At 39.4% G+C, this 13,524-nt stretch overlaps 1 protein-coding gene across 1 annotated transcript; it reads left to right on the plus strand.

The window, feature by feature from the left end:
* Window positions 1-422: 422 nt before the first annotated feature.
* LOC149214697 (uncharacterized) lies at window positions 423-6,010 on the plus strand. The gene is made up of 2 exons (XM_089389478.1): window positions 423-1,745; window positions 2,054-6,010. The coding sequence occupies exons 1-2, from the start codon at window positions 423-425 to the stop codon at window positions 6,008-6,010; spliced, it is 5,280 nt and encodes a 1,759-aa protein (XP_089245604.1).
* Window positions 6,011-13,524: the final 7,514 nt, after the last annotated feature.

A 13,524-nucleotide genomic window follows, 5' to 3' on the forward strand; every position in this document is an offset into this window, starting at 1 on the left:
TGTTTTCTTGTGTACTAATACATACAGTTATTAATTTGATAGAAAGTTTATTTCTTAAAACAAATGAGTAAACAATTAGAGTTGTTTGACATTTGTTTCACTTTGCATCAGATCAACAAACAAGAATAGATAATAGAAAAGTGTTTTTACTGATTATTAGTGTTCATGAGTTTCACTATCTATGTGAAAATTTCAGCCAAGGTTTTGGTATGAGTTCCATTGTAAAAAGAATGTACATATGTTGTAATATTTGGAGTAACACGGTATTCCTTACAGGAGAGAGCGCGATGAGCACCGGTGGCTGCATCCAACCCTAGGGTTTAGGCGGAAACCTGCAGGCGGCAGGACTGTCGAACCTGGTACCTGCGGCAGATTCTGGTGAGGCAGAGCGCAGGAAGACACGTCCATAAGGAACAGGACAAATGATCCCCCCTCAGGGGGAGGGCCAGGAGCCTCCCCCGTCTCTGGGTAACAGATCACGGCATACGGCTGACAGGGAGAATGAAAACGGGACCAGCGGCAGCACAATGGATACTAGACAGCAAAAGGGAAAGGACATCGATACAGAGGAAAGAAATAAAGCAAGTTCCTCAACTTGCAAACCTGTAGCAACCCATAGACCACGGGTGTACTTCCCAAGTGAACGCATCAATGCCAGGATACAGTACATGCGAGATCATGCGCTGATCGGCAAGTTTATAGGGATTTGGCCAACAGAAAGAGCACTGAGAAGTTGGATCAACACCAAATGGCATCCAAAGGGGGATATAACTCTGCACTTGGGAGCCAAGGGCTTCTTCACTGCAGTGTTTAACTGCCTGGAAGACCGAACCAGGATTTTGGAGGGAGGTCCGTATTTTTTCAACTCAGCAGGTCTATTTCTCAAAGGCTGGGTCGAAAGATTCAACCCAGATAAGGAAGATCTGAGTTGTGCGCCAGTGTGGATAAGGCTTTACTCACTGCCATGGGAATATTGGGAAGAAAAGTCGCTACAGGAAATCGGGAATGCTATAGGTGAATTTGTAAAGGTAGCAGAGGAAACAAAGCTATGCAAACATACTTCATATGCTCGGATCTGTGTCTACATGGATCTCAAGCAACCGCTGCCAGACACGGTAAGTTTCTTTCATGAAGACTCGGAGTGGGTTCAAGTCATAGACTATGAACAGGTGCCATTTAGATGCAGGAAATGCCATGATATAGGGCATCTCTATAGAGACTGTCCTCAAAATAAGATACCCTCTTATCAAGATAATCCTGACAATCATACCCCAGATGGATTCACCAAGGTAGTTAACAGAAGGAGAGGAAACAAGAAAGCCACAAGCAATCCCAAAGTAAATCCTGCCAACAAGGCAATGCCTACAACAAGCAACAGATTTGAAGCCCTGAACAAGACTGATGAGCAGGATCTGGAAAAGGAACAGGAGAAGGACAAAACGGTCCATCAAAAACAGCCAGGCGAAACATCAGAGCAAGGAGGACAGAAAACCACAAGTCAAGCGCACCTGATCTCTCAGGCCAAAACCGTGCCAGGGCAAACTCAAGGAATGGATGTTGAGTACTCGCAGCCAAACGAAAAAGTCTCAAACGAGCCTGAGGATATTTTTCAATCGCCCCAAGTCATGGAAGAAGATCCGGAGCCCTTAGATATAGGGGAGCTGGACATATTAGGCTTGGAACAAGCTTGCCGCACAAGGAACTTTGAAAAAATCCTGGAAACGCAAGTGGACAACCTAGTAGAGGTGCTAAACAGGGCACATAAGAAATACTCTCTAGGAGTCCAGATCGGCAGTCCATGGGATGGAAAATTTATCACCAAGGATAGCAAGAAGAGGGGAAGAAAAACAACCCTAGAAAGAACCATCAAGATAGGAGAAATACCGGTGGAGTCAGGGAGGTATGCCAAACTGACCAAGTACTTCAACGCAAACCCCCACCCTTCTCAATGAAGTTAATATCATGGAATATCAGAGGGCTCAACGGCCCAAGGAAAGGCAGAATATTAAAAAATATGCTGATGCAAGAAAAACCTAGCATTCTCTTTTTGCAGGAGACGAAGTGTAGCTCTACAATTTTGGAAAGAATAGCAGCGAAGGCTTGGCCAGGAGGGCTAGTCACAGCTGTGGATGCTCAAGGAGCCTCGGGAGGCCTAGCAATTCTTTGGGATGCCCGGATCATCCATCTCAACAACATTCAAGCTAACAAAAGTTTCATCCAAGCCACATTCCATCTCTCAGGTACGAATACCCATGGACTGATAACTAATGTTTATTTCCCTCAGGATACCGCTCAAAAAAACCACATCCTGAATACACTGTCAGATCTCAATAAAGATAGACTGTTCCCTCTATGGATATCTGGAGGTGATTACAACATGATCGCCAGCATGGAGGAAAAAAAAGGGGGCAGAAGTAACACAAACAGTGATGACAACCTTCTAAAGAACTTCATCAACAACAACTGGTTGATAGATATTCCTACAAACAACGGTATCTTCACATGGACAAATAAGAGAGTAGGAGCGCAACAAATTGCATCGCGTCTTGACCGATTCCTAATCTCAGATAATGCAACACACATCGGAGGGGAATTCACAGCTTCCATTCTCCCTTTCTCCGGATCGGATCATTGGCCTATCGAGCTCCAATGGAACAGGCCAGGTAACAATCTCAGACGCCCTTTTCGTTTTGAAGAATTTTGGTTCTCCCATCCAGAATTTGAAGAGCTAGTCAGATCAAGCTGGCTCAACTTCAATCCGACCGAAGGTACAAGAATGTCCAGGTTCCAGCAAAAACTCAAGCATCTAAAAAGGGCCATCAAACAATGGAACCACAAAACATTTGGTAACATCTTTGCCGACCAAGCCATGCTCAATGCAAAAATGAAGAAAATCCAGCAATCTATTATCAATGAGGGGCGAACAGAGGATCTCACCAAACAGGAACAAGCCATAGAATCCAAAATTTTAGAAAGAGACAAGCAGGAAGAAACTTTATGGAGGCAGAAATCCAGAATCAGATGGCTAAAAAGTGGAGAAAAAAACACAAATTTTTTTCATAAAACCATTGTGCAGCGGAGAATGATAAACCACATCACTCATATTAAAAATGAGCAGGGGGAGAAGATTGAAACCCATGATGGCATTGAAGGGGAATTTATTAATTACTTCAAAAAAGCCCACCAGGAGCCTGACTTCAACAGAATGCCAGCTATCAATCAACTTTTACAGAACATACCCAAGGTCATAACGGAGGAGCACAACAATTTTCTTATCAAACCTATCAGTATGCAGGAAGTTGAAGAGGCCGTGCAACAAATGGAGGGGAAAGCGCCAGGTCCGGATGGCTTTACATCCAATTTTTTTCACAAATTCTGGGATTTGATAAAAAATGAAGTCTGGCAGGTTGTGGAGGAATCCAGAGCGCTCAAATGGATGTATCCTGGATCAAATGCTACTTTCATAGCCCTAGTACCTAAAGGAGAAGATTCCAACACCCCTGACAAATACAGGCCCATAGCTCTTTGCAATATGATATACAAAATCATCTCAAAAGTCATTGCTACCAGGCTCAAACCGATCCTCCGGCTCATCATCTTGCCTGAGCAGTCGGGCTATGTAGAAGGGCGTCAAATAACGGATGGAATCATTCTCACACATGAGATAATTCATTCCCTAAAGCTAACCAAGAAGCTAGGTATGTTGCTTAAACTAGATCTATCTAAAGCCTTTGATAGTCTCAGTTGGGTCTACATACAAAAAATTCTAATAGCTTTTGGCTTCGCTCACTCTTGGGTGAGATGGATTTACAATCTAATTTCCTCAGCTTTCTTCTCTGTGTTAATCAATGGTACCCCTTCAGCCACCTACCGTCCTTCCAGAGGAATCAGGCAGGGTGATCCCTTATCTCCCTTTCTATTTGTAATTATGGCTGAGGGTTTGGGTAGATGCATCACAACTGCTAGGCATGATAGGCGTTTAAAAGGGCTCTCATTTAACAACTCCCCTGTCTACTCCCACCAGCAATTTGTAGATGATAATATGCTTTTTGGTCATCCATCGGTTCAGGAAGCTCGCCTTCTAAAATCCATTCTATCCACTTTCTCTGACGCTTCTGGTGCCCTTATCAATCGAGTCAAATCCCAAATTGTTTTCTTCAATACTCCTGTTTCTACCCAGAGAGCCATCAAGCGTATTCTGGGCTTCACCTGTGCCTCACTGCCATCCAAGTATCTCGGTGCCCCTCTTATGGCCTCAACTCTTAAACATTCCTCCTGGAAGCAGTTGTTAGAAAAATTAGAAGCTCGTCTGTTCCTATGGACTAATCAAGCTCTAAATATGGCAAGCAGAATAGTTCTCATCAAAGCAGTTCTTCACTCCATGCCTCTATATCTTTTCTCCATTCTAGCTGCCCCCAAGTGGGTCCTCAAAGAAATCAAGAATCTCCAGCGTAATTTTTTGTGGGGGGGCTTTGGACAAAATCGAAAATGGGCTCTACTCAAATGGGAAAAGTTTTGTCTTCCCAAGTATGCAGGAGGCATAGGCCTTAGAGACCCTGAGCATAGCAACAAAGCGATGGGAGCTAAAATCTGGTGGAGGTGGCTTGCCCATCCTAATACTCCATGGGCTTCCCTTTGGACAGCTAAGTATGCAAGTAATTATCCCATGGAAGAAAGACTGCGTATGACAGAGAAAAGTCCGGGATCTGCAATCTGGAATTCAGCCATACAACACAGATATCTCATCCAAGAGCACTGCTTCTGGGAGATCAAAAATGGGAACACTGCTCGTTTCTGGGAAGATTCATGGCAGCAGTTGCCAAAAATCAAAGACATTCTCCAGGAACTTCCAGCGGATGAGAGAGAGATACATCAATTGGCCAAAGTCAACCTTTTCTGGACTACAGCTACTGCTCAAGAACATCGGCAGTGGAAAAATGTAAATCAGCTCCTACCGCATAGTTCAGTCCAGACTCAACATCTCCTCGAAACAGAATTACAAAAGAGGCAAATAAGAGTCTCAGAAGAACCGGACATTTTAAGATGGGGTTATGGAGAGAAAGGAACTTTCACAACTAAGGAGGCTTACAATTTAATCATTCAAGGGCAGCTGAACAAAGACAACTTATGGGAAAAAGTGTGGCATAAGTCTAACTGGCCGAAAGTTTCCACATTTCTATGGCTTCTCTGTCATAACAGAATCCTAACGTGGGATAATCTCAGAAAACGGAGCTTCTCTGGACCATCCATATGTCACATGTGCAGACAGGAGGAAGAAACAGCCCTTCATCTTATGCAAAATTTCCTAATTGGAAGGAAATTATGGGAGAAGATTGCTTTCCGCTGTCAAATAGAAGGAAGAGTGCAAGGAGACCTCAAAGGAACCATATGCAAGGGGAGCCAAACCCCATTTCAAAGTAATCTCCTCAACGCGTTGTGGCAACTCATTCCAGGCTTATTGATGTGGAATATATGGAAAGAGCGCAATCAAAGAATATTCAAAGATCAAATGATGCCGTTGGAAAAAATTTGGAACAATTTCCATCAAAACATTATGGAGACTCTTTCAATCAAAGATTGGCATTCAGAAGACTTTCCCACTCTTCCTCAAGAAAAAACTGTTTGGGACAATTGGAAACTGCGGATAAACCAAAAATCAACCATTGGCAGGAACCCCAACAAACACAGTCAGGAAGCAAGCTCTTGGAATCCACCTCCTGTTGACATGATCCAGCTCAACTTTGATGGGGCATCTAAAGGAAACCCAGGAAAAGCAGGCTATGGAGGAGTCTTCAGAGATCATAACGGCAACCTCTTATGCATCTACATGGGCTCGATAGGTTGGGACACTAACAACTCAATAGAATTGGAAGGTCTATGGCGAGGTCTTAAACTAGCACACGGAAAAAACTTCTTTCCCCTCATCATAGAAGGAGACTCGCAGATCATAATCAGAATGACTACAAAGCTTCAACACGGCTCTCCAATTAACAATGTAAGCAGCAGCTAGAGAATGGCCCAGAGGCTCGAACTAATAGATCACTGGCTTTCTCAGCACCAAGCAATCACTTTCAAGCATACCAGAAGAGAAGGGAACAAGCTAGCTGAGCTTCTAGCCAACCTCGGAGTGGAGGCTAAAGAAAACCACTTTGAAGGTACCATAGAAAGCTTAGCTTCCAGGGACCAAATGGCCAAACTGCAGGAAATTGTCTCTCAGGACAAGTCTCTGATAGAGAAACTGCACCCGGATGCGGGTGTTTATTCAAGTCATTAAATATGCAGCACGCCACGACACCATCGACGCTGACGGATGGCAGGCATGTGTACTCGGAGGTCCGGGATGGTGGTTATCAGTTAATGTTCAGGGCAGGTGACTGCACTTTGGATCAGGCCCGAGGAGAATTTGCATTCAAGGCGAGCATGGCAGCTCTGTCCTCGATGCGAACCAGGTTAATGGCTGAGCGTCATACTCCCGCGGTGGTAAATGTCTCTGTTCTTTATATTGTGCAATCTATGCCAATTCATGGCCAAAGCTCCTCTGTCGATGCTTGTGATATGAGCAGGGATCCTCTCGCCTCCAGTGTTCTCAGGCTCGAACGGCTTTTCGGGTCTCTGGCTTTGAGCACCATGCCGCGCAGTAGGGGAGTTCCGAGACGAGGGGGTCGGTCTGGCATAAGAGCCAGCCCTGCTCATGCGGATTTGCAGCCTGTAGCCCCAATTGCATCTGTTCCCCCCTCTTCCCCGAGTTCGGATCAGGAGAGACTTGTCCCGCAAGGCACTTATCAATCCTTCCGTCTCAGGTTCCCGAGCCGGCTTATCAGACCAGAGGTGATGGTCAATTTCACTGTGTATATTTCTGAGGAGGAGCCCTGCACCCCCAGTTCGACTTCCCCTGCTTCCACAAGCGCTCAGGAAAGTGGCATTCTCCTGGGGGATATGAATGGATTGGTCTACAGAGCTGATTGTCTCGAGGAAGCCCCGGTTCAAGAAGCCCCGGTTCAGGAAGCCCCGGTTCAGGAAGACCCTCCGCCATCCAATCCTGCTATGGAAAAGGAAACGACCAGCGACCACTCTCAGCATGGCTTTGGCTGCCTTCACCTGGTCACTAACTCTCGTGGAGAGCCGATTCTGGATGAGGAAGGGTATGTCACTTGGCTGGCCTCACCAAGTCCGGAGAAAGAGGAGCAGCAAGCGTCGCCCAGCCATGCGGTCTAATCTTCAACGGGTGCATATGTCAAGCTTTTTTGTACTTGTGTCGGTGATTATGCAGCTATTTCATCCTGTTTGTTTCAGTCTAATGTCTCAGTCTATTTCTTCCTGTCTGTCTCAGTCTATTACAGTCATCCTTCTCTGTACTAGAGTCAGTTATGTTAACTGGTTTTGTCTAGTTATGATCCCTGGTGGTTATGGTAATTGCAGTCTAAGTCCAGTTAGTCAGAATGTCAGGATAAATCAGAACTATGGGGTGTTTTTTGTAAATCAGTTTGAACGGGTAGACAGTATGGTCCAGGTTTTATTGTATGAGGACTGGCCTCGGCCTCCTCGGAAGGTCTGAAATCCATGTACATATTTTTACTTTTTTAATATAGAACTAGTCTTTACTTAGAAAAAAAAAAAAAAAAAAAATATTTGGAGTAACACAACAACAAAAAAATGACACTAAGGCTAAGGACATGGATTGTGGAGCTAGGAATGCAGAACTTGTGGTAAGGATGATATAGTTTAATGTGCAAAGAAGATACCTGATCTTGACGACAAGAATTAAAGGCTGAATGGTCCATGGGGTAAAGGAGTTGCTTCCTGAAATTTAGTGGTTTGAGGAAAATATTCAGGCCTATGTTTATTTGAGATAATACAAAGACCAAATGGGAACAAAATTTATGTAGTAATTGCATGTTCAAGGATGTAATAGTAATGGAGGGACAGGGAATAACTTGATGACACTAAGTTCTCTAGTCGTAGTTGTATTCAAAGCTAAATACTTGACAAAATTTAATACAAGAACATAGTAATTCACATAGTATTTTTTGACGAAATATACAAGTATTTGGTCAACTCCTTCTGCTATCTTTGTGTATGATAACTCTTATGCTGGAACTTTGGGCACGCTTAGTGTGAAAGTGAGGCTCAACATGGAATCTACTGTCACATTGTGCTTGATCTTATAGGCTTAACTGTTTCCATGGATATAATGACATACATGTATTAGAAGAAACAATAGCACAACAAAAACTAGTGGAATGTATTTTCTTGAGGAAACCTGTACAACAATGCTCAAAAGAATGCTAAATTTACTGTGCCATAAACAATCATAAATGTTTTAATAGGAAATAGACGATCATGCTATATTATAAGCATTATCAATGTGAATAGGGATCAAGGTGCAACTATGACTGCAAGAATTGATATGATTATATCCAATTTACATTACGAATTGTTGACAAGTGACAAAAATCCTCTTGTAACAAGTTAGTATGTGGTCAATCAAAGTTCCATTTATATTTTTTATTTTGATTCGCTATACCTGTATATCACCTGCAACAAAGGTCCTAGTTATCGTTGCAGTTATGATTATGCATGGGCAGATGTGTCCTATGCCTGTATGAAAAAGTAAATAAGTTAATATAGTAAGAAATAGTAATTACAGAGTGTCTGAAGTTCAGACTGAAGAAGAGTCTTATAAACATTTTTTCTAAATGCTCAATGATATCATAAATAATTCAATATGTGAAATTAAGCACCTCAAGGATCTATTTTCCAAAAAAATATTTGTTAGAAAAATTGGGTTTTGAAACCCTTTGTATTAATGAACAACTTAATAACAGAAACACTTTGTTTGATAGACTTAGTCAATGTGTACATCAAGATGTTTGTTTATAAAAATATTTTCCTTACAAAAGAACAATATGGGAAACATGAAGCAAATGTTTTTGGGTTGATTATATCTTATATTGAAACCTGCATAAGATTTAGCCTTTGTTGTGCTAAAACCTCCATTCCCGGCACAGGGATCTTGGCAATGAGGGTCACAAGCCCCTATCAATAGCCAAATGCCTTGACTACTCATGTGCAATCTCAAGAAGCTGCTAAGAGAGTTCGTGAGCATCATTGAATAGATACTGTGTGGCATCGATGTGCAGACCCACTGTGAGGTGGTACCATGCTTCTGTCAGATAAGAGTTGTAGGAGCACCTATGCTAGCATGCGAGGAATTTGTTATCCGAAGACAGAGAAGCGTTAGGGGATAGTAAATTCTTCAATGTAGCTATCACCCAAGCTCAAAAGGGCTAACGTCATGGAATGTCTTAGTATGTCTTCAATAGATAGGTGAGGTGATCATTTAGATCTACAAGCGAAATGAATCCTTGAGACTAGGTTGTAATCGAGAGGATTAGTTGGAAGTATTTCATGTAGCAGTACACTTGGTCTTTAGGGAGAATGAAAAAATGTCGAATAAAGGCTTTGCATGCCGCAGAGCCAAAGAGGCATGACACAACCATCCTTGAATAATAAGAAATGATGTTCATTCTGGAGCAAAGCGACGAAATGATGAATTTATAGAAGGAATTGGATAAGGTTTATCCTGTTGCAGTTAGAACCATGGGTGGGAAAACTTTTGATTGGCACAATGGGATTATCTTGTTGTACGATTTCACATTGGAGATGGGATATCTGTAGGGTTCAAGCAACGAGGTGGGTAACAGAGAGTTGGGGGCACAATGTAATAGTTACATAATAGCATAATAAAAGTGGTGGCGAAAGTCACTTAGTGCAATGTCAGGAAGTCAGATGCTTTGTGTTTGTAGTCACCCCGTGTTGGTAGCACATGGTGGGAAGGTCGCGTAGTCAGGAGGTCACGATTTTTTTTTAACAAAATATTTTTGGATCTGATCTCTGACTTAATTCTTGAAAAAATAAAAAGGAAATTGTTTAGGGATTTTGTTTTTGTACATTTTGTTATTCACAAAAGAAATAAATCCTTCTTGCACACTTGATAACAAGAATGAAAATTATTCTGTGAATTTTCGAATTATATGTTTCATGTCAAAAATTTATATAACAAAAGAATAAAGAAGACTAAATTTTCAGTAACTGATTCTCAAAGCGTGAAAACTACAAAATTAATGTCGAGAATGTGAGCGATGATTTTTTAATTTTTAATAATATTGTGTCGATTGTAGTCGGGAGGTGGATAGTCAAACGTTTTTTGTTTTATAATTCATTTATTCTATGGAAACCCCGATTATAACATAGTGGGTTGGTTTCATTATGTCAAGTACTTTGATAATCGACAATGTTGAAGTCGGGAGGTTTGGTAGTTTGAGAGTTGTGAATGCTGAGGTCGGGAGGGCAACTAAATTGACAATCAGGCAATGGCGAGGTTGGGAAGTCGTGCAGATTATTTATAAAAAAAATCTAGTGACTCTGCGTTCTAAGTCAGGTCATCAGAAGGTTAGGTAGTTGAAAAGTACAAGAGGGATTTTTTTTTTTTGGGTCGATTAAATAGTCGAGAGGTCAAATAGTCAACTACTTTTTGTTTTATGATTGATTGATTGTATTACGACCTTGACTATAACATAGTTGGGTGGTTTCATTAGGTCAGGTAGTTTGACCATTGAGAATGTTGAGGTTGGGAGGTCAGGTCGATTATATATATAAAAAAATCATAGTTACTCTGTGTTGTTAGATGAGTGGTCCAGAGGTTGGGTACTGAGAAGGTTCTATTTCTTTTTGAAAAAACATTTATGGATCCGACTTTGACTTAATTTTCAAAAAAAAAAAAAATGTTTAAGGGTTTTGTTTTTTATTCATTTCATGATGTACAAAAGAAGAAAAGGCCTCTTGCAAACTTTATGGAAGAGATGCAAATTATTCTGTCAATTCTTAAATTATATGTTTCATACCAAAAAATCACAGAACAAACAAATAAATGAGGCTAGATTTTTAGTAACTAATTCTCAAAGTACAAAAAGTAAAAAATTGCTAATGGGACTACAACATTTTTCTTGAGGTAATCATGTAGTCGTGAGGTCCAACAGTTAGGAATTTTTTTATTTTTGTGATTTAATTTATTCTATCGTGACCTAGAATAGACCATAGTCGATTGAATTCATTAGGTCTAATAGTTTCATATTGCGACAATGCTAAGGTTGAGAGGATTGTTTATAAAAAAAATTGTTCTTAGCTAGACCTTCCACTTGTGTGGTTGGAAGGTCCTGTAGTTGGCAAGGTGCATTTTTTAACAAAAATTTTATGGATCTGACCTACCACTTATCTTTTCAAAATTGAAAAATAATGTTTAACATTTTTATTTTTGTTTGTTTTGTGATGCAAAATAGAAAAAATAACTTGTTGTAAACCTGATAACAAGAATGCAAATCATTCAGTGTATATTTAGACAAAAAATTAGAGAATAAAGAAATATAGAAGACTATATTTGTCATTACCCAAGTGGCTATGAAAAGGGTTTAATATGTGCACAGTAGCAATTATTTTCATGCTTCTTAGGTCAGTTATTGAAATCATAAGTGTGTATGTTATGTGACACTATAAATTGTTTCTATAATTTTAGTAACTGATTCTCAAATTCCCGATTTCATGTTTGTTTGTCTCTACATTTATAACTAGCAACACATTTGCACATTTTTTTCCTTTGGTATCAATAGGATTAAATTACAAGAGTTCTCTAGTTACAATTGTATTTAGAGTTAAACACTTGAGACAAATGAATACAAGAACATAGTGTGACAAGAAAACACATATGCCCAATCTCTTTTAGATACCTATGATGTAGCAACATACTCTAGCTTTTATGTCATGAAAATGGATTGCTCTATGGCGATTGCATTTAAACAAATTCAAGAAAAGAATCATCTATATTGTCAAGACAATAAAATTGAAGCTTTTATGAAACTTGGAAACACATCGCTAAATATACAATAAATGTTAATTGGACAAGAAATGCATATTATTTTTTTTCTTTGTACTCAGCTTCTACAAAAAGAATTCTCGTGAACTCTACTCAAGCTAGAAAAGACAAATATGTTATAAAAAGACCTGTTTTGTTAAAATAGTAACTTGATGGCTATGAGTTGTCTAGTCATACTTGTATTTAGAGCTAAATACTTGATAGAATTTAATACAAGAACATAATAATTGAGAGAGTATTTTTTGACAAAATGTGCAAGTATTTGGTTAACTCTTTGTGCTAGTTTTGTGTATAATAACTCCTCTGCTTGAACTCTGGGTGCACTCAGTGTGGAAATGAGGCTCAACATGGAATCTATTATCACGTTGTGCTTGATTTTATAGGTATAATTGTTTCCATGGACATAATGGCAGGCATATATTACAAGAAACATTAGTGCAACAAAAACTAGTGGAATGCATTTTCTTGAGGAAACATGTTCAACAGTGCTCGAAAGAATACTGACTTTACTGTGCCATAAAAATCATAAACATTTTAACATAAAATAGATGGCTCTTCTATATTATAAGAATTATCAATGTGAGCAAGGATCAAGGTGCAAATTATATGACCACAAGAATTGATATGCTTGTATCCAATTTACATTAGGAATTGTTGACAGGTGGAAAAAATCCTCTTATAACAAGTTAATATGTGGTCAATCAAAGTTCCATTTATAATTTTATTTATTTACTTTCTATGGTTGTATATTACCTATAACAAAGGTCCTGTTGCTTATCTAAAACTAAGATTAAACTAAGGTCTAGAGTTCAAGCGAACATTTATGGACATGAATATAATATTTTGCAACATAATCAAAACTATGTATCTGGAAATTTTGGGCCACTCTTGTTACATAGGACAATGGTATTCTAGCTTCAATGCCTTAAGAGATTGGCTCATGTATTTTTCCATAGAAATTATCAGTTTAACACTTTGACATATTGTCAATTGAGACAATTTTACTTGAACAAGGTTTGTAGATCTATGGACAAAATATCAATGACTATGACGACTATTTGTTTCAGTCAATTTGTCCACTTGCGCGAGTTGCAATGACAATAGAACTACTAATTGCTTAAAACAATACCTTAATGCTAGAAACATTGAACAAGAGCAATGTATCAATGATTCATAGGCTTATACCATAAACTCATTACTGCCATATGCGTATTGACATATAGAGGAAAAATATTCTAGAATAGAATGGATTTGAAAAATTCTTGATCTTAACATAATTGGAATTGACTTCACAAAATTGAACAAATAGGATTTGGCTGGACATTTAAATACAAATTTCAAAAAATATTTTTGGGTTTCGATACTATTGACACAGATTCTTTAGTATTTTATGGAGTATCTATACATGCATAATTTAAAGTAAATAAATAACAGTTTCTATCTCATAGAGTAGAGCAAGTGTGTCTACATTATAGTACTATATTACAATGATCAACTAACAATAACTAAATCTCTAATTTTAAAATTTCTGATTATAAAAAGATGTGAATTGAGAAATTGTCATAAGGAATCTTAAACACAATTATCAAGTATTC

Source organism: Pinus tabuliformis, chromosome 1_1 (assembly GCF_031772625.1).
Source record: "Pinus tabuliformis cultivar Carrire ecotype Pingquan chromosome 1_1, CPIR1, whole genome shotgun sequence".
In the NCBI taxonomy this organism is placed as follows: Eukaryota; Viridiplantae; Streptophyta; class Pinopsida; order Pinales; family Pinaceae; genus Pinus; species Pinus tabuliformis.

Bases quoted from the DNA above. Each gene is read 5' to 3' on its own strand.
- LOC149214697 (XM_089389478.1), top strand. From the start codon at position 423: ATGATCCCCCCTCAGGGGGAGGGCCAGGAGCCTCCCCCGTCTCTGGGT. The intron at 1,746-2,053 runs GTGCTAAACAGG...CTCTTTTTGCAG, and splicing joins AAGTGGACAACCTAGTAGAG to GAGACGAAGTGTAGCTCTAC.